This window comes from Rhipicephalus sanguineus, chromosome 7, assembly GCF_013339695.2.
Source record: "Rhipicephalus sanguineus isolate Rsan-2018 chromosome 7, BIME_Rsan_1.4, whole genome shotgun sequence".
Lineage (NCBI taxonomy): Eukaryota > Metazoa > Arthropoda > Arachnida > Ixodida > Ixodidae > Rhipicephalus > Rhipicephalus sanguineus.
Window position 1 is genome coordinate 66,263,369 of NC_051182.1, and position 26,288 is coordinate 66,289,656.

The 26,288-nt window shown below is 44.0% G+C and overlaps 1 protein-coding gene across 1 annotated transcript in view; it reads left to right on the plus strand.

The window, feature by feature from the left end:
- The first annotated feature begins 775 nt into the window (after positions 1 to 775).
- Positions 776 to 26,288, plus strand: part of LOC119399479 (cytochrome P450 3A6) — a 31,603-nt gene continuing 6,090 nt past the window's right edge. Inside the window, exons 1-4 of the mRNA XM_037666281.2 lie at positions 776 to 1,011; positions 18,232 to 18,417; positions 19,911 to 20,100; positions 21,834 to 22,045. Coding sequence (XP_037522209.1) covers positions 18,235 to 18,417; positions 19,911 to 20,100; positions 21,834 to 22,045 — 585 coding nt within the window. The 5' untranslated portion in view covers positions 776 to 1,011; positions 18,232 to 18,234. The remainder of the gene's footprint in view (positions 1,012 to 18,231; positions 18,418 to 19,910; positions 20,101 to 21,833; positions 22,046 to 26,288) is intronic.

Here is a 26,288-nt window from a genome sequence, read left to right on the forward strand (position 1 = left end):
TAGCTACATGCTCGCTCATTTAAGTGGTTGCGCGGGAACGTCAATTTGAGCATTTTGGCGGCTTTGTAACTACGACCTCACAAAAATAATACCACATGTTTTTACTGATTCAGTTAGAGCAGGCACTGGGCTTTATTTCTGGGGAGATTAAAGAAAATCGAAGATGGCTTTTTTTTATTGCATTTCAAGGTATTGCAATTTTATAGACTTACCTCCACTTATGCATTTTCGGTTTGCGTTTGACATCATTCTTGGCAATCTTATATAACACAATTGTTAAACTAATGTGTAGCAACACTCTGGGAAACTTTCGAAATTATTAGTATTATAGACGCGAAGCGAAAAAATCTGAAACTAGGCCTGCGTTGTTGACCAATTCCATATTTGCGGTTTTATTATAAAATACAAGCAACAAAACTGCAAGATAACAATATTTGGTAAACATCATTACTCGTATGCCGAAAAAAATTTGGAGACTCACAGCTACAATATTTATCTTGTAGGACCTCGTCAAAATCCCATTTTCGCGCAATTCGCAAAAAGCAGTTCTGCGGACTGGACACTTCCGGATTTTTTTTACTAAGGCAAATTTTTTTTCGGAAAACGAAGAATGGTTTTGTGGCCCTGGGGATTCGAACCGCAAGATATATTTTTTGCAGCGAAACTGAAGGGGGTCCGCGGACATGCACAGACGTTCTTATCTGAGCACAGCCTGGTGGCAGCGACGACGCATCCCGCATATCGCCTCACACATTTTCTCTGCGTGCGCAGCTATCTCACCCTGCTGCCTATCAACATTCCCACGTGGAAGGCAAGCCTGATTACCCTGGTCAACGGCTTCCTGTAAGCTCTTCAGGTGTCGTCGGCTTCGTCGGCTGGCCGCAAGTCCGCCAGGTGTCGTCAACCTCGCGCAGCACCGCTCATAACAAGCAGGACCACCACCGAGACTTCACTGGTGGCAGTGACGACGCATCCGTCATATCGCCTCACGCATTTTCTCTGTATGTGCAGGTTAGTCTTGTAAAACTTTGCGCACCGTTTTGCTTGTTCGCTGTCGTTGCCGCCAGCTTTTTTTTCTATTGTACAATTGTTCACGTGGTTGTTTGGTTACCATTTTTTGCAATATGCCGTCAAACGCAGAGCTTGCCAAGCGATTAGATGCAGTTGAGGCTAAATTAGAAAATGAAAGCAGCAAACTCACTGACGACATTCTCGGCAAATTTTTCCTAACGCTTCAGTCCTCTGTTCTTGATGCTGTAGAGATGAAGGAACAAGTGTAAAACTTGTAAACAAGTATGAGTGTCTTAATTGACATCATTGAAAAACTGCGCGATGAAAACCTGAAGCTTACAGCTGATAACAAAAAGCTCATGTCAGAGAACAAAGCACTGTCGGGAAGGGTCGCCGAGCTCGAACAATACTCTAGAAAGAACGATGTTGAGGTTAGGGGTGTTTTCTGCACCCAAGGGCAGGATTGGATCGCAGTTATGGAAACCATTGGCACTAAAATTGCGTGCCTGGTAACGGCGGCTGATTTCGATGTCGCTCACTAAGTCCCCACTAAAGTTCAAGACAGGAAAAATATCATAGCTATAGGTTCTGTTCGCGAACAAAAAAGGATGAATTCGTCAGTAAGGCACACAACGCTAAGCTTCACCTGAGTGACATTGGTGTGAAAGCTTCTGTTGACAGCGCGGTCTATGTGAATGAGCACTTGACGCCGCGAAACAAGGCGCACTTCTCGAAGGCACTGGCTTTGAAAAAACAACACAAATGACAGTTTCTGTTGATCCGCAACTGCCAAATCAAGACCAGGAAAGCTGAGAAAACCAGTGTGTATCGCATAGCCGAGGAATGGGACCTAACGGTCATTAGCTGAAATCCACTTTCGATTTGTGCCTGCCTTATTCTCATCCTTCCATGATGGCTTCATAAAACCTACAGAAAGAGCGAGTTAAATGACTTTTTTTTTTCAGAATAGTAATCGTTCTCTTATCCAGTTCAATGCGCGAAGCCTCCGTAAATATTACGATGACTTTCATAACCTGCTTTCTACCCTTTCTTTTACTTTTTCAGTCATTGCTGTCTCAGAAACCTGGCTTAGCGAAGCTGATAAGAACTTGTACTGTTTCCCTTCACACAAATCTGAATATGTCCACCGCGAGTTAAGTAATCATGGGGGAGCTGCTATCTACATCTTGTCTGATATCCCGTATAAACGTAGACACGACCCCACGCTAAATATGCAGAATTGCGAATCACTTTGGTTGGAATTCTATCATAACTTTCTGAAAATAGATAACAGAAATTTCATTTTTGATTGTGTTTACCGATCACTTTCTTCCTCTGGATGTGACATTTGCGTTTCCTTTGAAAAAATGATGAAAAGTTATCTACAGAGAATAAAAATGTTATAATTATGGGGAATATAAACTTAAACTTATTGGATTCATCTAAGGACTCTGTCAGTTATTCATCCTGTTTTCATAGTTTTAATTACCAATGCCTTATTAACGTCCCCACTCGTTCTGTATCCGGTGGTTCCAGCACTCTGATCGATCATGTATTGCCTGTCGGATCTTTTCTGTCCACCTGATGTAGGAGTACTTAAAACAGATATTACCGTCCACTTCCCCGTATTTCTGCGCACTACATCTGCCCACTATTCATATTCCAACTGTTACACCAAACTCGTTTTTGATAAAAAGGCATCTTTAGAAACCGTTTCCAATACTGACTGGTCTTCCGTTCTTGATACTAATGATCCGCACGTAGCTTATTCACGAGTTATAATAAAATTGTCCTCACGTTATCACTCCTGCTCCCAGGTGCACAAACGCAAAATAAACTGGCCTCTCCTCAAAACGCTTGAGTCACTGATAATCTCCTTAAAGTGATGCGTACACGCGAAAACTTAAACAAAAACAAAAAGACAGCCATTCAATATAAACCTACGTGCGGTATAAGAAATTTTCCAACTCACTTTCTGCTCGACTTAAAGAAGCTAAACCCAAGTATTACGTGGAAAATATACTTAAACGTGATCCTTATAAAAGACAAAAATGGGATATAGTGAATTCGTTTTTGAATAGGAAACAAGCAGCCAACACCACAGCAGGAATATCCCACGATGTTAATACTTATCTTACGCCACTTACGATTGCAGGTGCCTTTGGTAATTTTTTCTTTCCTGGTATTCATCCGCATGCCCAGAAAAACTTATACGCCTCAAAACGCTTTTCACAATCATTCTGTATGTTTTCAACTACTCCTGATGAGGTGGCATCACTAACTGACAATTTAAAAGTAACCAGTGCTGACTGGATAGCGTTCATCCTGGCCACGTTAAATTAATTTGTAAACCAGTATTGTTTGTCTTGTGTCACATTATCAACCTCATCTTTAAAACAGGAATCTTCCCTCGTGAACTCAGACGTGGTAGAATGACTCCTGTTTTTAAGAAAGGAGATCGCTCATTAGTATCTAATTATGGACAGGTCTGTGTTTGACCCTTTTTCAGCAAGGTCACCGAGAAAATACTTGAAAAGCGATTGATAAAATAGGTAAACAAATTTATTATACTTTCACCTGACCAAGCTGGATTTAGATCTGGTTACTCTACTGACCTAGCAGGTATATCTCTTACTGACTAACTAAGGAAAGCCATTGATGACGGTAAATTTGCAGATTCCATATTCGTAGACTTTTCCCGGGCATTTGACACCGTTGACCATGGCATTCTTAATAGTAAACTAGACTCAGCTGGTATAACTGTTCCTCCGTTTCTACTACTACTACTACGCGACTACTTACGTGACAGGTATGAGGTTGTTAGTGTATGTAATGCTTATTCTAAACATAAAATGACTAATTTAGGTGTACCACAGGGGTCAGTTTTGCGCCTCTTACTATTTTTACGTTATATAATTGACCTGCCTAATTGTCTTAACATTTATAAGTGCATATTATATGCTGATGACAACATGATCATTCATTCTAACGAACATCTATCAGTAGCAATAACCCAGCTTAACAGTGACCTTCGTAACTTGTTAGGACGGTAAAAATAATAGACTTACTATTAATCCCTCTAGAATTCAATTTCTTCTGTTTTTATCACAAAATAAATCACCACAGTGCATACCGCCCCTTTTCATTGATAACTACTCATTATCAGCAAGTGAAGAATCTGTATACCTGGGCGTAAATAACGACCGCAACTTGAAATTTCAAAACCATGTAACACATTTTTTTAAACAAGTTATCACATGGAATGGCATCCTCATCAGGGCACGCCCATTTTTTTTTTCACGACTGTTACTACCCTCCCTTTATTTCGAGTGTGTACACTCCCACATTAATTACTGCATAACATACTGGAGTAACACGTACCCTTATCACCTAAAACCGCTAAAAATCATTCAGAACCGGGCAATTAAATTAAATCACGTCTAATCCACCCACATACAATGCTAAACAGTTACTTCAAGAAAACAAGATTCGTGATGTTGCCGTCCTTGTAAAATACAATCTCGCCACGCTTCTTTTCAAAATAATTAATGAAGAAATTTCATTGTCATTTTTTTCTTCATCATCTTTATTTAATACTAACCCAACTCTTTTCGCGCTGCATAACAACTTCATTCTGCCCAAAGTACGAACTAATTATGCGAAACAAACAGTTCACTTTGCAGCCATATCATTATGGAACACATTACCATTTGTAATAAAAATCCAAAAAGCCCATAAATTTCGCCATGAATTGAAAAAGTTCTTGTTATGTGACTTTCATTCTTCTGCATGCTTGTTTTTCGACTTGTCATTCCCTCCTCGAACTGTTGTTTTACTTTTTTCTCTTTTTATGTTATTTACACTTGTAGTTCATATTACGGATGACGCATAGTTAATGATAACATCGTCTTTTCGTTGTATCTGTATCTCATTAGTATTTAATTTTGTAATCTTATTATTTTTGCTACTGTCGTTGCCAATCAAATATTTATGCTTATATTGCATGGGAGATCCCATTTCAGTTTACACTACGGGACCTCCTTCTGTATATCCTTATCTTGTACATTGTGCTATTAATGAATAAAGTTTGATTGATTGATTGATTGATTGATTGATTGATTGATTGATTGATTGATTGATTGATTGATTGATTGATTGATTGATTGATTGATTGATTGATCGATCGATCGATCGATTGATTGATATATTTTGCCTTCTCTTCGCCGCGAGGAGCAATGTTAATTCTCCGTGCACTTCTTTTCCTCCTGCAGCAGCTTATCTGCTTTTCCAACTTCGCGTTTTGTTAGTATCCACGTTGCCAATGCTGATCCCATATTTGTAGGTGAATAAAATAGCAAACAACCATGTAACAAATGGACGACTGGTATTTATTATCACATAACACATAATTTAAGAACGAATCTCACAGTCAATGAAAGTGCACGAGCAGGGGGAACATAATTCAAGTGTTATAATCACGCCGACCTAATGCTTAAGCTGCATGGAAGTTGGACCAAGGAAGGATAATCTGACACGTATACCATGACACTGTTATAAAATCTCTGGTCTTCATTGATACTGACAGGATGACCGCATTTTATTAATACTCGCGGTTGAAGCATCATTACTGTAGGGCATGCTAACTCCAAGTCGCCTCGAATATGCGAATGTTTTTTTAGCTCCCTCGTGAAATGAGCGAGATTTGAGAAAAACGCCTATTTTCATTATTTATTTTTGGTAAGAACGCCTACTTCACCAAACTTTCGGGGGAGGGGGCCCCTAGGACCCCCCTCCCCCTCCCCTGGCTACGGGCCTGGCGTAAACGTATATAGCCAAATGTACGAATGGGTTTCGGTGCGGCCATATCGGGATGTTAACCCTGCCGTTTTGTATATTTACCAACTGAACGAAAGGTCACTACGGCAGATGCATGCGCATGAAAACGGGCGGGTTGGTGCATTCGACGTTTCCTGGCCTTATCAATTCACGTCACGAGATACAACAATTAGAAAACGTGCATTGAAAAGCCCCAGGTGGCGGCGTACATGTGTGTTACGAAAGCTCGTCTATATAGTACACAGCCAGTGCACTTGTTTGTAAGCGTGCAAGTATCTAAAGTTTTGTAAGGGAATCAACTCTACAGCACGGGCGGCAGCAAATGGGGCGCCATCTATGTAGCGCTGCACGCGATGTTACCGAGGTTACGCGGGAACGCGTTGCTGCCTTGGCCGCATTTTGGCACAGTGCGAAAGCAGAGGCACGGCGTGTTCGTACAGGGTGCAGCCGGACTGCAGTCAGCGGTAATTATTCGAGCGTGATTTCCTTTTCTCACTTTCACTATATCGCCTTCGTAAATAGTTATACGAGGGGCTGTCGCTAATATATATCCCGCGAGTTGTTTGTGCGTAATTTCAAAAGCGTATACAAGCAAGTGTTTTTTTTTTTCAGTCAAAGCTGTAGATTTCTCGTTAGCGAGAATTTTTTGTGAGCACGTGTTCCCGCGCTAACCTGATATGTTGGCGAGCCCGACTGCGACAACGAAAGTGACAGTCACAAACTATTCTGTGGCTGTTAAACACGCCATATTCGGCTGCTCTCATTCATTAAATATGTGGCAGCGTCGTTCTCTCCAGGCTCGTTGCGCAGATGTTTTACTTATTGGTGTTGCATTTCGTTCCATGCCTGTCCAAATGTGGCCGTTGCAGCTGGAAATGGAACTCGCGACCTCGCTTTGTCACTTAATTGGCGTTTTGTTTTTGTGCGAAATCTCCGCAATTCTCAGTCCCTAAACCAGACAGAATGATTGTTGCGCAGCAGAGTGGTGATGCTCGGTGAAGGCAATATAACTTGTATAACTTGCTTATGTTACGTCGTAAGGTGCCAGATAGAGATAGAAAAATTGTTTTTCACAGAGCGACAATAAATATCGAGTGGTTGATAACTCTAACATCCACTAAAACCTCTGCTGATGTTTTGAGCTGCTTTTTTAGAGCCATCTTGACTTGAGTTCTTTTATATAGTGAATAAAACGCACACAAAGACCATCGATCAAGGGCACATGTCCCGTTCGTCAACCAAAAAATATACTCTTTCACACTTCATCAACACAAGGGTTTCTTCGGTCCCGTGGGCATTTGTATTGCGGCGACTCCAATGGCGTCGGCAGAATGAGGAAATATTCGAATTAATTTATGTCGAATTAACAAAGACAAGTGATTTTTGAACTTGGTCCAGAAATGCCTCAAATAATCGAAGTGATCATATTATACAGGTGATTTCTTCGTTGTATGGAAAAAAACACTCACTTTCATTTATGCGAGCAGCTCTTCCATTCTTTTATTTTTGAATGTTTTTATCCTGTTTTCACGCGCCTAGTAACTTAGAGTCGTCATTGAGGGAACCAACAACGCGCTTTTGATGGAACCCTTAAAAAATATAAGCGAAACAGGGCTATGTTCGTCAATTGTTTGCGTGCTCCATGTTTTTCTTGCCTTCGACGCCAGATTTTTGTTAAGGTTATGAAATTCCTATTGCATGTAGGTTTAGTGTACTTGCCGGAAGCTACGTGCATGAAAAACTAGAACGCAACCTAATATTTTCTTACGTGCCTGGACGATTTCGAACACGTTAACAATTCTCCTTTCTGTCTTGCTCCTCTACTTTGATCCTTCGCTTAAGAGCGTAAAATAATAAATCCACGATTGAAAATTCTTTTTTGGGAGCCACTGAAAAGGCCAATAGTTTATCCTCTCGAGCTCACCCATAGAGAGCTTTAAGGTTTTTTTCCCCTATTCCGAGTCTCGCAGGATTACTTGTCTTTGGGCTCCCGTTGAATTTCTAGGCTTAATCAACAAGCATCCATGCTTGAACATTATTTCTTGAACGATCACACTGATCTCAAACAGGCACGCGCCTCACAGTTTCACCGAAGTTCAGTGTTTCCCAGAAGGTAGACAGAAGCTCATAGGGCCAAACAACGAAACGTTCCTTTCCTTCGACCGCGCCCTCACCTTACGTGAGGCCTCCTTACAGCCAAGTACCGACGGAAAAAGCAAGCGTACTCTGAAAGCTCCCTTCACCCGTCCTCGCGGGAGGAATGGTTGCCGCGCGCCTGCGTTAGAGATTATCGAATATAAGCTTTGCTCACAAGCGTTCACTCTGTAAAAAAAAGTTGGATCACCACATCACTTCCAAATTGAAGTGTTAATGTATAGACGCGTGTACGCTTTCTTCCAGCTGCGATTACTGAATCTGAAAAGCCACCGAAGTCGAGCGCAAAACGTGGTGCTTCTAGCAACACTGAAACGCCCGCCTCTTTAAAGGAGTACTGACATGAATTTTAAAATTTTTCGGATTGTTGCTCTAAATGAAAGCACGGGTGTCGATAACCCTAAAAAGAGTGTCTTGGTGCCTGGGGATGCATTACATATATTTTTAATACCGCTTCTTTCAACCAGCACTTTCGGTTTCGGTTTCGAGAGGGCGGCTTCGTAGTGACGTGTCAAGTCGGCCCGTGACGTCACGGGCAGACAGCAACCCACGAAATATGCACCTGCTGTCCTTTGCTGTCAGGCGAACGTGGTTCATGATGAGTGAACTGTCGTCCAGTGCCTCCGACACCGATTTCTGTGATTTAGGCTGCATGCAGGACCCAGATTTCGCAAACCAAGTGAGCCGACTTGAAACGTCATAGGGCTCTGCATGCGGTGAAGCTGCCTTGCAGATGCTGGGAGATGAAAAACTTTAAAAATCAAACTTAAATATTTATACGTGTTTCCCGGATGCGGTGTGGGGAGAGCGTTAACACTACATGCTAAGGAAACCAAAAACGTCCGTTTTGTTGCACTTCAAAATCGTGTCAGTACTCCTTTAAACGCTGTCAGTCTAAACGCGCTTCCCCGTGCACGCATGCTCGCGTCTCCCCGCAGAGGTGGGGTGGGAGGGTTGCCTCGGAAGCAAGCATCACGTGGGCTCATCACGTGGGCTAGCTGCGAGGTGAAGCGCTCGTTCAGGGCCAGGAGCGGACCTAAGGGCGCACGAAGGTAGCCCCAAAGCAACCTTAAGCTGAGGAAGCGCTAAGGAAGCCTTCACCGAGGGCTCCTCAGTGAGGAAGCTTTCAGAGTGACATAAGGCGGCCTCGCCAAATTGAAGGCTTCCTTACTGAGGAAAGGAACGTTTCGTTGTTTGGCCCATAGTGTACGTCGAGGCGCGCAGAGGAACCCACAGATGCAGCAGCAAACAAAAGCTGTATTCTTTAGCGGATAGTGAAATAGCCAGGAATCCTTCCCTTCCGGAGTTTTAAAATCCGGCGAGTGAAATTTCTCTTGGTCCTCATACTTTCGGTAAGCAGCTTCCATACTTCATCAATTGCCATTCGTTTTTGTTTTCGCTGAATCGCACGGTTCCCATTGCTTTCGTTTACTTGTAGGGACATGTTTACTCAAGCGACATTCTATATTAGAAGTTACTGCTAATTGGTCGTCATGCTGTAAGGGAGAAAGAAATGGAAGGTATCACGATAATTGCTGAGAATGTGATAGCGGTGCAGTAAATTGTCCCTGCCGGTTTTCATTATTTGTTTCTCTTTTTCATAAATTTATATGACAACTATTGTCACGTTACTGAATATGGATGAAAATTATTTTATAAGTATGCCTCTCAATGCAAACAACCTTGGGTCCATGCTCACAAAATTGGTACTTAAATAACATCCGTGTTCGATCGTTTTCGCACCGGACGGCCCGTCATAACGCCTATTCCACTGCATGATGGGTACTCGAAAAAAATTCCTTACCAGAATATTAGAAGTATCACATACTCAATGTATTATATTTATACATTTTCAAAATGTTCTCTTTCTTTTTGCTGTCTACTTGTGGACAACCAAAGCTTATAAAGCAAGCTCTGTTCCCGTAACATACCGGATTGGCCGGAAAAGAATCGACATTAAGGATGACAGGTTAGCTTAATATGGCTTTAGGCAAAGGTGATACATTTACGTAAATGCAAGTGCGACATCTATGAAACCAGCTCCGACCCGTTTGGTCAATTGGTGGCGTAGAATTCGGACAATCAGCTCCGCCACTACTGGCAGTACGAAAAACCAAAGAAGCCATGTCGTTTCAATATTGTCAGGATGGCAAGCAACATTTTTTCTTTACTTTTATTGCCATCTTCTTTATAACAGATGGTTGGTGAACGTGAATTAAGTTATATACGATAATGCTTCGCTGGCTAGAGATACAGCACTCGCTGCTAACGTCTTCGGCTGAAGCAGATAAGGGAAGATATGATGGCCTTCTTCGAGTAATACGACCTACGCTTATAGTAGGAGAGCAAGGAAAGTGTATTTCTCATCGCCCTTTTCCGTCATCGTGTGCGTTTAGTGAGCGAGGAAGCCCACGCAGTGGCGAAACTCTTCCTCACAGCCGCCTTGGCTGTGAGGAAGAGTCGATTAGATTCGACGTCTTTTTTTCTTGTTTATGAAGATATAAATACCACAAGTGTCGGACAAACTGCAAGGTTGCTTCCCTAGCCTTGTATTTTTGTCTGTTTGTGCAGAAACTGGTATGCGAAAAAGAGAGTATTTGCGCGTGCTTTGAGAAAATGAGTAAATGGCATGAACATATAAGCTCTTCTTGGTCAAGGCTGGACGGCGCCTGCTTTAAACAAGGACCAGTGTTTATCAACGGCGCGTTATGCGCGATTTTAGGCTATTCTCATCCTCCACCGCTCCCGGCTACCTGACGCCGTTGATAACGTGGGTGGACTAATGTGCTGACCACCGGCTAAACCCGAAAAGCACAAAGGGTGTCAGTATCGGAAGAGACTGCACATTACCGGAATTTGATCCGGCGACCTTCGGGTGAGCAGGCAGTTGAGCACCTCAACCACTAGACCGCCGTGGCGGGTGCCAAAGAACCTTGTGCTTAGATTTAGGTGTACGTTAAGGAATCCCAATGTAACATGATAGATAGGTGGGCTAGTTGGTATCGCATTATCATATAAAACTTTGAGCTCAAATAAACGACACAGGACGAGGAAAGGAAACACACACCACAAGCGCTCCAGAACCCCAGGTGGAAAAAAAATTTATGTGCCCTCCGCTACGACGTGCCTCAAAATCAAATCATGGTTTTGGCGCATAAAATGCCGCATATAATTATAAGCAGTTGCGGTATACATGGAGCAGCCTTGGTCCTGCTGCTGTTGCACAGGCGACCTGGTTCCCGGGCGAACACCTGAAGAAGATCAGTTACGCAAAACACCTTGCAGCCGTTGAATAGCGCGTCTCATCTTTATACAGCCTAGTAAATCGATGTGTTGATTTGCACAATGCGATTTCTTATTTCATGGATCTCAGAATGTTTCTATTTCTTCAATACATCATGAAACTCAACCAGCACTGCACTCTACACTGAATGCATCTAGGAGGACGTACTGCTCTTCTCTTAAGTGCGGAGCACTTTAGGAGCCCGGCCTGTCGTATGCTGTCGTCGCTTGGCGTAACGGAGGCAAAGCCACGTATAAAGAAAGAAAAAAAGAGGAAGCAAGCGAGAAACAGAAAGAGAGAGAAAGGGAGGTAAAATATAGGAAGAAAAATAGAAAGAGAAACAAATAGATAAAGGCAGAGGAAGAAATACATAGAAATAAAGAGAGAAAAAAAAACACAGAAAAAACGGAAAAACAAGAAAAGAAAGAGAGGATGAAGGAAAGAGAAAACCGTAGAGAAACAAAGAAGGCTGCCCAGCTCCGCACTTCCTTCAGGCTTGGCACCCTGTAGTACGAAGCTGCCTTAATTTTGCTATCATTAATTTCAATGTTATGATGTGCGAGATGCAATCCCATCGTGCCAAATATGGTATCCATGCATCAAATCATGAGAGGGGATGTTTTCTTGCTGGACAGACTGTGCAGAACGTTTTATATCACTTAATTTCAGACAATATTGAACAGGAGTTTTTCTGAAATATTCCATTTCGAATAGGCTCCAAGATATTCTTCTTCGAACGTCCGGTGCGCCACGGTGGTGTAGCGGTTACGGTGATCGGCTAAGGACACGAAGGTCGCGGGTGCGACTTCGACCGCTGGGGTCACATTTTGGTGGAGGCGACATGCCAGAGACCCGTGTACTGTGCGATGTCAGTGCATGTTAAAGAACACCAGGTAATCGAAATATCCGGAGCCCTTGACTACGGCGTCTCTCGTAATCATATCGTGGTTTTGGCACGTAAAACGCCAGGTATTATTATTCTTATTATTCGAACTTCGGGATAAATTTTGACTTTAACTCGTTCCCAGCATGATTTGCAATACAAGGAAACATGGGAAGGAGAGAGCTCGTCGAAGGGACGCAATAATAATTATAATTGTTGAGGTTTCACGTCTCAAAGTCGCGATGTTGTGACGCGCACTTATTTTTTTATTTTCATGTAACGGACCCGTTACACGTGCACCCACTCCCTTGCGCGCGCCGCGCCGGCACGTCAAACATTCCCGATTACTTTACATCGTTCTTATAAGCCTGAACGCGCAACGTGAACTTTTTATTCTGGAACTAACGCGGCCACCAACGGTAAGGCTGGAATCTTCGATGTCACTATATAAATGCCGACGCGCCTTACTCAACGGCCGACGACGATTCTCGGCGCTATCAGTGTGCAGCGTGAATTGCTTGTACCTTGACTTTTTACTTTCGGGGCACAAGGTCGTCCAATAAAGAATCCGTATTTCCCAGTTTTGCTGCAGCCTTCTTCGGCGTCGCAACCACGTGACAATATGATTATGAAGGACACCGTATTGAAGGGTTCCGGAAAATATGGACCACCTGGTCTTTAATGTGCACCTAAATCTAAGTTCACTTGTCTCAAGAATTCCGCCTCCATCGAAATGAGGCCGCCGCGTACGGGATTCGACCACGCGACCTCCGGGTCGTCGAAGGGACGCACACGCTTACCATGAAACACAGCGCTCATAAGATGGCCGTGTTGATAAGTACGCCTACTGTAGGTATATTCACCAATTTCCATTATTATTTAGGCAAGAAAATCGATCTTTGTTTACAATCTGCCAACGGGCACATTTCCTCCACCTACTGACAAAACTTTCCAATGTGTCATACGCTGGGCACGATACATGATCGGAATTTAAGAGGATTTGAGAGCAGTGATGGCTGCAGTTCTTCTCGACACGTTTAAGTAAAAGAGCAGTGTGCAGCGCGTCAAAGATAGACGTTGCTGTGTCCAACCAGTTCGTCATTTGGTTCAGAGTTGCGAACCGGTTCTGGAACCGTTATAAGTTTTTACCACTGCGAACAGAAACTGGGTCGAATTGAAATGGAGCCCGTTCAAACCGAAGTTGTATTTCTTTCGCTTTTAGACCCTTGGTTTCAACCATGTTTAACTAACTGCAGGAAGCTATAGCTTGTATCCACAGTCATGGCTCTGAACTTCACTATTATCACATTATCAAAGTCGGGCAACAATATTGCTAGGTGTGCGCTGCCGCGATGCTTGCAAAAAGCTACGACGCCTGGATTTATGTATTACTCAATGCGTTTATCGATGTGCACTGCTTTCAGGTATTTTTTATTGCCTCTTCATAGATTACAAATCTTTGTTGTTCGTTTTGAAATCGATGTTACAAAAAGATAGAATAAAAGCGAAACGCTCGTTCGCAGGTCATCTTGCGAGCTTTACTGCACGGATCCTTTTGGGTCCAGGTAATTTAAAACAACAGAAGGAAGCTCACTTGCCGTTTGCCGTCGTCGCTGCTAAACTAAAACACGAGGTGCATGTTAGTGTGTGTTGAAATGTACCGATGTTTGTTATGCTTTTTATATTTGTGCTTGTGTTCATATGGAAAAGGTTGTGAAGATAAAATGGAATGTAGGTTGGGAATATTACACTTTTTGAGTTTTTGCATTGTCAGTACCGAGCTGTTTTCTTACGTGGCGCCAGTATGAACATAAATGTGCAGTTATAACTTAGCGTCTGGGCCATGTGCATTTTTTTACTGGAGTGGGGTGGGGAGATGTTCCTAATACTTTATGGCGTCAATCAATCAGGCAGCCTAGTTGGTTGACGTTCATCGTAAATGCTTTTTAAGTGCACCAAAAAATACGGACAAAGAAGAGGGAAAAGGACTGGTCATGCGCAGACTCACAACTTTTATCTTAATGCTGTTTAGCGAACAGCTTTTGTGGATCAGCGCGATATTATGGCCACATTTCCCTGCTTTCAGAGTTCCTCTCTTGTGATTGTCTCTTTTTTTATATGTCGAATGTGGAAGAACTATCAGAAATAAGCTATTCAGCTTAGGGATGCCACCTGAGCTCTCGCATATTACTATTATTATGGAATTTTTTAACTATGGAATCTTTATCTTTCTTTTTTTTTTTACTACAGCATAGTGATACCTTGCCATTTGCGTGAGTCCTTGCTATCTAGTGCTAGCAAAACTGTTTTCCTTAGCTACGCGTTGCAGTTTTCAGTGCAATAATATACTGATTTTATAATTTCGAAGCGATGAATACATAGCATTTATGACGGTTTTATTTTTAGTATATGCACTAGCCGAAAATTGAAGGGTGCCCATCAGTACAGCTCCGATTTATTTTCTTTCTTTCTTTTTTCTTTTTGCTAAAGTACCTCGTATGAAAGGCGGAAAGCACTTCAAACCACTTAAGTTGCTGCGACAAAAAACGACTACGGCAAACACAGTGGACATATGTTTGGGTGTGAGAGAGCTCGAAACACACAAATGATGGATTTCAATGGTTCATGTTTAGAATGGCCAGAGAAAATACACAGGAGGGAAACCCTCTTATTTCTTTAGCATGAAAGGGCCGCATTCAGAAAGATTATGTTTCCTCTGTGTTAATTTACACTAGCTGGCTGCCCACGCTAATGGTATGTCGAGCATTAGGTTTGTCTTGACAAACTCTGGCCTAAAGGTTTTTTTGTGACGCATAATCTTGTTTTAACAGCCTCACATTCTATATTATTATCGCTAAGTTCTTCTTTTTTCCGTAATCCCAAATATATATCTCTGCTTACTATTAGATACTATTTGATAGAAAGCGAAAAGCGTGTTAGCAGCTGGTAGAATGCGGCTATGAAATGCTATCTCCTCAAGTATGCTCATGCAAAGTGAGAATTAACGAATAACACGATACAATAAGAGCTATCTCATTTGTCTGTCGTTGACTGCGATAAAACATTCATTATTGACTATAGGGAGCGTTACACCGATCTTGAATCCACTATGGATTTTCATAATGAGAAATTATGTAGCTCTTCATAACTTACCAATTACACTTGATAGACCTGCAGCCGTTATGCGATACTTATATGTTATTCTCACCAACTTGGCTTGGAGCTGGTAGCTTTGTACGGCATCGTTTGTCGAGTATAGAATGAGACAACCAACAGTATACAGCGCGTCCACGAGAGGCGCGTTCCTCTCCCTCACACTGTTTCACTTTGCAGCTGTTTTCGGGGAAGCCAGTGAGTAGACCGAGAATTATAGATCGTAAATGTCTAGCTTATTTCACTCAGTATAGTTGAAAGTTGAGCGAGTTGGTGACCGTTCATTTAAACGTGTGAAGCAGCGCACGGAGACAAGATACAAAGGGAAAAAACGAATCGACAGGACAACCGCTGTACTCGCAACGAGATTGCAGCGGGTGTCCTGTCGATTCCTTTTTTTTCTTCTTTCGTGTCTTGTCTCCGTGCGCTAATTCACAGGCAAAAATATTTTTAATTGATCGATCGATCGATTGATTGATTGATTGATTGATTGATTGATTGATTGATTGATTGATTGATTGATTGATTGATTGATTGATTGATTGATTGATTGATTGATTGATTGATTGATTTGCGTAAGGCAAAAAACAACAATGCTACTGTTGAAGACGCTAAGCGAAATAATTATAGGATATTCACAATGTGGGTTTCTCTAGTGAGATTTCAAAACTCTGTAACCGAGCTTTTTCTTTTTTTTCTATTCCTAAATAAAATGCGTCCTCCGTTAAAGGCCCCCTCACCAGGTCTGACTATGTTGAGCTGACGAGCGCAATCCATACACTGGGCGTTCACGATCACGTTTGCCATAATTTGCAACACTACGCGTCGTGGTAATAGATCAAATTTCAAGCTGAACGCCGCTTGCCCTTCGTCTCGCGGGCGCGCACCCCAAGAAGGAGGGGATGACGTACGAAAAGGAAGGGCCCTACGTAGTTGTCAGTGCTTTGACGTCGCACCTCTACGTTTACGTCTGTGCTCTGACGTCGCCCACAGTAGCAGGTGACAGCGCGATAATTACTTTACGCGATATGTGTATCTTGTGTAACTTGTTTCTTGAATATATGAATGAAAAATGAGAGAGAGAACAAGGCACTGAAACAGAATGTGTGCGTACTTTTTTTTTTTACTGCGAATCGCAGCGAGATGCGGGACTAATCTGCCTCCGTTTCGCGTGCATTCGTGTTCTCGCGATTTGCGGGTGGAGCAGACGAAAGCCCTCAGAACGAAACTGTGCAATTTTCTGTTCTGTTCTAGCGCTCATTAGGCTCATTCATCCTCCTGCGTCTACCTAAATGTTCATGCGGTACTGACCCTTGATACCGCTAGTCCCGTGCACGTACAGATGTCGCAGCTTCATTACCCGTCCCTCATAAACAGGCAGCACACCAGAGAGAACGCCTGCACAACGCTGAAAGTATAAAGTCAAGAGGACGACGGACACCACAGAGAAGTGGCGCACTTTCTCGTGTAAACTTCTTCAGGTGTTTTTCACCGAAAAAGCTCATAAACTGAACTGCCTGTCGAGGGCTATTTGACAGGGGCGCACACCTGGTAGAAACTTGTGGGCCAGTTTTTACAGCGACAGTTGCGCTCCTTGAATTTGCAGGACCCTTACAGTGTTGCGAACTCATCTGGTGCAGCTGAAGTGCAGTCGTTGTGTGTGCCACTTCTCTCTTGTGTCCGTCGTCTTGATTGGTTTATTCATTCAGCGGTATGTACCAACTGGCCCAAACTTCGACCTTGCCGACACAACGCCGCTCGCGTGCTCGGGCTGGCTCGGGCCCGTGAAGCGCTCGTGACCTTGCATGTGCATGACGTGCTGACGCGTATGCGTTATGTGATCCTCCGGCTCCGATGCCAAAAGAGGGCAGAGAAGGGATTTGGCTTCCGAAGGCTACACGAGGCGAGTGGCAAGTGTTTCAAGCTCGCCTCCTCTCATCGCGGTTTCGCGTCGCTACAAATTATTTTTTTCAGCTCGTAATGAACCGATTTGAAAAATTATTTCGGTAATGCTCTTCATTCGGGTCACAAAAAATTCCAGCGTCTAACAAAAATTTGCTATGTAGCCTGATGAGGGGCCGTTTAAAGCGACAAATATGTTTTCTCGTGCTCAGAATGTTGGCTCAGAACTTTGGCTTATATTACAAGCAGACATGCGTGCGAGCTCTAGACAGTGAACATAACAGGAGGCATAGTCTATTGTGTATCACTAACTCTGGACCCCTGGGGCTTGTGACGCTCTTACAAGCGCTTACAAGGAAGGAAGGAAAGAAGGAAGGATCGAAGGAGGGAAGGAAGGAAGGAAGGAAGGAAGGAAGGAAGGAAGGAAGGAAGGAAGGAAGGAAGGAAGGAAGGGAACAAAGAGGGGGATGGCAGAGACATTAGCCTGAACCATATACGGTTGGCTACCCCACGCTGAGGGAATGGGAAAAGAGGATAGAAAGATGAGAAGGAGAGGACGGATGAAAAGAAGGAATTGAGCAATAAATGCGCTGACGCGTATGTGTCAGATGCACTAAAATAGTCAAAGGCGCACAGGTCCGTCGTCCTAAGGAGGCAAAAAAGTGCCTTCACTGCCATGTGGGCCGACGAGTGATGGAGACGGGGCTCCGGCAGCACCTGCACAGAAAGCGGCCGATCCTCCAAATGTCGCAACGCGTCGGAGAGTGTTATCTTTCAGGTAGAAATCGAGGGCACTGGCATCGCAAATGGCCAATGTTCTGTGAAAGCGCATGTGAGCAGGGTACACACAATATGGCAGATGCATGCGGTGCGATACATCTAGCAAGCGCACCAGATGTTTACCTCAAAATTTCCGCAGCCTTTGAATGGCCCTATTATCTAACTTTAGAAGTGACTCCGCTGCAAAGAATGAGAAGCTAACGACACCAAACTATGTCCTATTTTTCAGTAAATGGACCCAGGAGCTTGGAGTGTTTTGGAATCACTGCTCGCAATATTGGTCGTAGCTGTCGTGTCCTGGGTATTACAAAGGCGTTGGCAGCACGGCCTTTTCAAGCGATATGGAATACCAGGGCCTGAGACGAGTGGTCTGTTCTTTGGACACTGGAAAGACCTCAGAAGGGACACTCTTAAGGTTAGTGGAATGCGAGATTTTAGCCTGCTTATAGACCCTGTGAAATGCGTACAATTGCTTTCGCTCAGCTTTCCAGTGATATTTTATCATAGCGTCGCAAGTCGTTCGAATAACGGCTTTCCTGAACGTTCTTATGCATTGCGGTCTTCGACAGTACTGATATTCTACTCTGAACGTTTTGTTTTCAAGCTATCCATTAATTAACCATCACGCTATGGTCTGCTTGTCTACTGGTTAGATTAGATGATAGAGCGACCGCTCCGCAAGGGCGTTCGTGTCGGCCCGTCCTGGATGACAGCAAATAGTTCAACAGCTAGGGATTTTCCCGAAAAATCAATATGAACTTCATTTATAATTTTGTGTTAGAAAAGGGTGGTTAAATTTTTTTAGCTATGTCATGACATCCCCCTTCTCCCCCTTGCAGGATTCTCCATAACTGATTTGGAACACTCCATGACGACGTCATTGATGACCTAACATGCCCGAGGGCTATCGCTGCGTCGATATCGCAGACGCAAGAAAAAATAATAATAGAAAGACATTCATAAAGTGTTCCATGGGGGTGGTCTACTCGATTCCACTATCCTGCAGTAAAGTGTGCGGAGGGCAAACAGAGAGATACTTCAGTGACAAGTTAAAGGATCATGTGCAAAAAGAAAAACGAAATATAAGAAGAAGAGCACACGTATATGCGCATCTCGTCGCACACGCTGCAACTGCTGGGTGCGGACCACAATTTTTTGATCTGTAGGAACTCGAAGAATGCGCATGATTAACAGCACGGGTAGCATTTCAAGCCTTGTTTATCTAAAGAACAAGGAGCACAGGGTTACCGTAACTTCCATACCCTTGCTAACGGAAATCTCAAGTTACGCAACTTTTTATTCTGTGTTACTTGCTTTTATGTTTTCACCCGCCACGGTGGTCTAGTGGTTATGGTGCTCGACTGCTGACCCGCAGGTCGCTGGATCGAATCCCGGCCGCGGCGGCCGCATTTTCGATGGAGGCGAAAATGCCTGATGCCGGTGTACTTAGATTTAGGTGCACGTTAAAGAACACCAGATGGTCAAAATTGCCGCAGCCCTCCACTACGGCGTCTCTCATAATTAAATCGTGGTTTTTGGACGTTAAACCCCAACAGTTATCATATTATTGTGCTTTTATGTTCGGCGGTCTTGTTGGTGATTGCACATGCGTACCATTGTGTGAATACGCGCTCCATTTCTGCCGAATGAGTAGTCGGTAGTGAGCGCTGCGTGTCTGTGAGGGAGGTGGGTGTGTGTTCACTGTCTTCATGGTCGGCGTGAAACAGCCAGTACAAGTTTGCGTCAAATAACTTTGCTATGCTTGCTACTGTATGCCTGGGATTTGCGTGAATGTCCAGACAGCAATGTGCCCAGAATAACGTCTGTCAGTGTAAACATGCGTTCGGGTTGAAGTGAGGTTTCCAAGTCGTAGTTTGGTAATGACGGTTACAATACGCTATATTGCAGGTGATGGACGAATGGATCCAGAAATATGGTCCTCTCGTGGGAATATATTGCGGCGAGGTACCATGTGTTTTGCTTAGTGACCTGGATGCGATCAAAGAATGCCTTGTAAAGCGGTCGCATGAGTTCCGTGACCGCGTGCCTCTGCTAATCAATGCGGAGCCCCTCAAGAGCAGCCTTCTGGGAATAAAAGGTGATCGTGTGTGTGTGCTTGTGTGTGTTTATAAGTAGAAGCAGAGCTTTTGTGTTCATATTTCGATATCAGAAAATCTGTGATAATATCTGCGCCTTTGGCAGAAAGTCACCAGGGAACCTGTTTTATGCACTGGCTAACACTATTCACTGACGGATCTCGCTTAACGAGCGATTAGGGTTGTCTCCGTCTACTAGGTATAACTATCGTTTTGGTTGCCAACAGGAAGCTTCTGCATGATCGATCGCGATAGTAGTAGTTGATGTATGACAACAAGAAATGGCACATCTAAATAACGAAACAAAAAATGTCACAGCGCGCAGTTGAAGATGGAGCCACTACGATAAAGAACATTTCCTTACATTCAGCGTCCAGGTGCGCTGAAATATTCTGGCAATCACGCACACATATGTATGTCTATTGCATCAATGCATTTTAATTTTCTGGATTAATCCGTAAATCCAGTACTTATTTTGCGTAAGAGCAGTGTCAAAGCCGCGATTTTCGTCATTCATGACTTCGTTCACAATCCAACCACGACTCAAGACCCCATGTCATAAGCCGAAACGTGCTATGAACCCATCCCTCATTACGTATTGGCGCCACTAACGGCTCCCGGCGCGCTTCACAATAGTGTTTTTCTCTCTTTTATGTCGGAAAAGTCTCCCGAAACCGATCGTTCTTCCCTCATAATGTATATCAAGCGAGTTTTACGGCATACGAACCACGGCTGAAGCCCTTCATCTTCAACAGCTTCCACTATGTTTGAGTTTTGCGATACGCGCGCACCATGCCCGAAGTCGAAAAGAACCTACTGAGTGCCGCATCCGCTGTGGATGATGCCGTGGTCGCTAAAGGCACGATCATAGCGTCCACGCATTTCGGAAGGCACGCGTGCTGCCTACGTCCAAAGTAGAAACGAAACTGCTGAGCATCGCATCTGCTCCTGCAAAAACCTTGCTCCCTAATGCAAAATCATGGATGGCGACTACGCAATTACGTAGACAAGCGACGAAAACGATACTACTGTTTGCCGCAGCTCTAACCCCAGTCGCTATCGGCGCGGCCACGCAGCTCGCGTGCGCGGAGTAAAATGGAAAATGAAACACATTTGCGCAGCCTCTGAAGCCTTGGACACCAACAATGCGTCTGTCGTAAGATAGTGGATGGAGACCACGCCTTTCGGAAAGCCTGCGACTCTTTCGGTTATCGCGAACGCAGTTTTCGCTCGTTGGCGTTGCAGATTTGTGGCGCTTCGTAGTAGGCGCGCTCCGGAGATCGTCCGAACTAACCGGATTCCGGAAAAATATGGCCGAATTAACGAGAGTTTGATGCGAGTAAACAGTACATCTTCTTGCCGGGACCGGAGAATACGTTCGAATCATTCGATGTTGCGAATTAAAGGTGGTGAAATTAACGAGCTTTTACTGTGCTGGTAATTGTTTATTGCTTGTGTTACGCATATTATAATAGGGTAGAAAACATGTACAAATGACTGGAAGGCTTGGGGCATGGCGAATGTCTCTCCAGCTATCGAAAATCGCGAGCCGTAGTGTGTTTGTGCCTGCGCCATTTTAAACAAATTGGACGTTAAGAGTACTACGACTTAGTCAAAAGTTGAACAGTATTCCGTCAAGCTTACATTGTTCTATGAGCACCTTTGCGAACTTGACTGGTGTCGTTTCTCTTGATCTCTAACTTACCATTTGATCATCATTTCATATTCGTCTCAGGTGAAGAATGGAAGATGGTACGGAGTGTTTTGAACCCAACCTTCTCGAATGCGAAAATGCGGATGATATCACGTATCATCGATGACTGCACTAACACTACAGTGCAGATCGTAGACCAACGAATTGCCTCGAGCGCGGGGGATGTGGATATCTCCGCTATGGCTCAAGGGCTCACCATGGACACTATCGCGAAATCAGTGCTTGGTTGGAAGGTACGTGTGCAGATGTCTGGAAAAATGATGTCCTGTGCGGCATATTGTTTGGTCAGGTGCTCCTACTGAAGCTTCTCTCTTTACGGCGTGCACGTGCTCAATAGTATGAAAGCCGAATAGGCTTGACATGGTGCATTTACAGCCCACACTCACTGGTTTAATAGCTCACGGCAAACTTGGCTAGGTAATTGTAAAAGCATTCTTATAGGTTACTTCATTCTGGTCTACGATCCCATTAAAGGTAATAGAAAAATTACCCACGATTACATTATTCTCTAATGCTAAATATGACGCGGCTCTGCGCTTGTATTCATCTCACAATATTTTGAGCCAAATAATTTGAGAAAGACATCTTTGTGCCAGCGGGAAAAAAAAATTCCCACAAGAGACCAATGACGAAAGCGGCAGAATCGTGATAAGCGGTCATTTTGTTACCTAAAATGTCCATAACAAGCAACAGGCACCACTCATATTTTAAAGCGAAGGAGTTCGGCAGAAAACACGCCATCCTAAAGGCCAAAATGTGAATGCTAGGCGCAGTTTTGGTGCTCCAGTCGTCTATGACTTGTGCGAATCTTCTTTCGGTGGGCCTATAGGTATACAGCTGCGAAAAACTATTTTCTACAGATACTTTTTCTCGAAGACCAACCCTATATATAAATATGGCCGAATTAACGACAGTTTGATGCCATTAAACAGTACATCTTCTTGCCGGGACTGGAGAACACGTTCGAATCATTCTATTTACGAATTAACGGTGGTGAAATTAACGAGCTTTTACTGTGCTGTTAAGTTGTTTATTGCTTGTGTCACGCATATTATATAAATGCATATAAATATTTGTAGTTTAACCGTTGAATGTTGTTTTATACATTTTCAACACTATACAGGGACAGTACGAAGTGAAAGGTAGAGAGGATGCGTGAACGCACGTTATCTGAAGTAGCATGCCTCTTCGTCTAAACTTTTAATGCATGTCCTAGCTTCGCCGATATGCGCGGAGCGCACAGCCATCTGGTGGCATCGGAAGAAACCGCAATTGCAAGCCAATTGGCTGCGCTCTGATGGGCGGACGCGCAAGCGCCGTGGTACGCCAGGCGTCTTTCGCTGTGCTCCTCGGCTCTGTTACGGCGAAGGAGAGGGAGAGGCGAGGTACGAGGCAGCGCAGGAACAGGCACCCGAGAGCTTCGCTTTAAAAAGTGCTGTAATGTAACCGGTAGTGCTCTCTGCCTTAGCATTATGTTAATCAAGCGAACTGTGCAACGAGCCACATCTCGAAGCTGTAGGCCATGAATGAAATCATATAATTCAATTGTTCACGATTAGGTGCGAAACATTTCGCTAAAGTTATTTTGTTATCCACATTGCCACACGTAAACTTGAAGGGCCCCTGCAATGCTTTTCTGAGTAATTGAATAGCCTCACTATTACTGCATGACGCTTCACGAATTTCATGCAGCAAAATTTTTTATAGTCCCTCAAGCAAAAGCGGAGATAGAGGGATTTTTCGCACGCTTGAAAAGCTTTCTCTCTCCTTTCGTACCAGTGAACGCGGTGAAAGCTACGCAGGGAGGGGGATGACAAGGGGGCAAGAAGATGCGTCCTTTCGTCAGCAGGCGTCATGACCTTCAGCCCTTTCTTTATTTTCTTCGAACGCATGGCTTACTTTCAGTTTGATCGCAAGCGTGCGCGGGGGTTACGTAACGGCTTCCAGCGGCGGCCAGGGTAACTATGCAGCTCATGATGCTCAAACCATCCAATGGCTGTGGACTTTGGGTATATTGACGTGAACAGCGCGTGGGATACACAAGGACGAAGAAACGACGAGGACTAGCGCTGACTTCCAACTGAAATTTATTAACACAAACATAGAAAAACGAGAACAAGTAGGCACACGTGATCACCGCTCATTTGAATTGCGCATGACGGCAGGCATGGAGAGGGAACCAAGAAACAAACAGAATTAATAAGCAAAAACCACAAAACCGCGAATGGACGTCAGGAGAAGCAAACGGAGTATGTCTAGGTTATCTGGCCGGATGAACTTAGGTAATCTATTTCTTTGTCAGTGAGGGCGATTGAAGGTTTGCTGATGCAATTTCCTTTAGCGATAGCTGCAGCTTCAATGATGATGAGCGTGCTGTCCTGACGATGCCTAGCTAGAATCTGTGTGTTATCAAATGCTGGAGCGCACCCGCATTGTGAACAGTGCATTGCAAGAAAACCTTCCGTCCCTCTGCGTACCTTTTGGTTATGCTCCTGCAAACGTACATTAAGGCACCTGCCCGTCTGGCCGATATAAGTCTGTCCGCATGAGAGTGGAATGCTATAAACAACGCTACTAGAGCAGTCAACGAATTTGTTCTTGTGGTTAATTTTGCATGCGCTTTCATCCCGTTTTAGAGGGTTGGTCCTGACACTCAGCTCGGACAGCTTGTGCGGTGCCGAAAATACGACTGAGATACCCGCCTTTTCACCTATCTTTTGCGGGTGCGCTCCAGCATTTGATAACACACAGATTTTAGCTAGGCATCGTCAGGACAGCACGCGCATAATCATTGAAGCTGCAGCCATCGCTAAAGGCAATTGTATCAGCAAACCTTCAATCGCCCTCACTGAAAAAGAAATAGATTACCTAAGTTCATCCGGCCAGATAACCTAGACATACTCCGTTTGCTTCTCCTGACGTCCATTCGCGGTTTTGTGGTTTTTGCTTATTAATTGTTTGTTTCTTGGTTCCCTCTCCATGCCTGCCGTCATGCGCAATTCAAATGAGGGGTGATCACGTGTGCCTACTTGTTCTCGTTTTTCTATGTTTGTGTTAATAAATTTCAGTTGGAAGTCAGCGCTAGTCCTCGTCTGTTCCTCGTCCTTTGTGTATTACACGCGCTGTTCACGTCAATATGGAATACCAACTAGCCCGGTCACACACCTTGCTTCAGTTTGGGTATATGACGCAGTAATTTGCATATATGGCATCACTTGTAGAGAAAAGAGGGATAAATTTCTAGCTGACTTTGAGAATTATTTGTGAATTCGAGACCACGTGCTACGCTAGAATAATAGGCTCGCGTGTTCTCGGAAGCCTCCACAACCGATCAGCAGCGTTTTCTGATCATGCTCAAAAAGTGTTGCAGGGCCCCTTTAATGCAAAGCGTTGATAAAGGAATGCCACACGTATAACTGTAATTCTCGACTTTTAAGACCAGCAAATTGAAGGTTTATACTTTTAATTAAAATTATCACCTAGCGCAATTCTTCCACGTTGAGCGCAACGCATATTATAGCGAGAGCAATTACATGGACACTCTCAGTGGGCTTTTGCCGTCGTCATCACCGTCATGTTCCGTATGTATTTATGTATGTATATATAAATAATAGCCGCAAAGAAAATAATCTAGAAATAAATGATTCTTATGAACGCTACCGTGATTCGAACCTGTGGCCCTTCGTTCAGGAGCACGCCGCGTTAGACAATTTTGCCACGCGCATTTTGCTCTCTAGAACACTAACGGCGATCTATTTATATACACCATTTGCCGCTGGCGGTACGCAGATCTCGGAGGCGTTTCAGCGTGCTCACTATGACCCGCGCAATGAAGCAAAGGGCGCGCTTTAAAGCAACGCTTATAGATCTTGTTTCAACTGCGCTTGTGACGCGCACTGCAAAGTGGCCAATTCCTGTACCCACTCGCGATCTGGAAGACCGAGTAAGCAATGCTTAAAACGCCACCACGCGGCAAGAGGCGCAGAAGGGTCACTGCACGCGCCACATTTTTCAAGAAAAAAAATATGTAAGAGTGTGGGGTTGTGCAAAGAAGGTTGGGTTGGGCACAGTCGACACTTGCAGCGCGCTACTTAAATATAACGAGCTGACAACTTTGTCTGTTGTTAGTTCGCGCTCATCCTACGTATACCTCTGCGTTATTTTCGAGCGTCCGTCTTTGTGTTTGAGCAGCGTGCTGCAAGCGTCGAGCTGTGACATTTGTTAGTTCGCGCTCGTCCAGTTTGTGTTCTTTTCGTGCGTCCTTTGCACTTTAGCGGGGCCCTGCAAGAATTGAGTTGCTTGCCGTTCTTCGTGTGACATTCTAACTTGTTGCTATCGCATTCATTGCTTCGCCCTTGCGGTGAAACTGTGACTTTTTTTGTTTTTGTCCCGACCACTGTGCTTATTAGGTGTCAACAAAACTGCAAAAGCGCGCACAAAATGTGCCGCTGTTGCTCTTGTAGTTGTATGATTTAA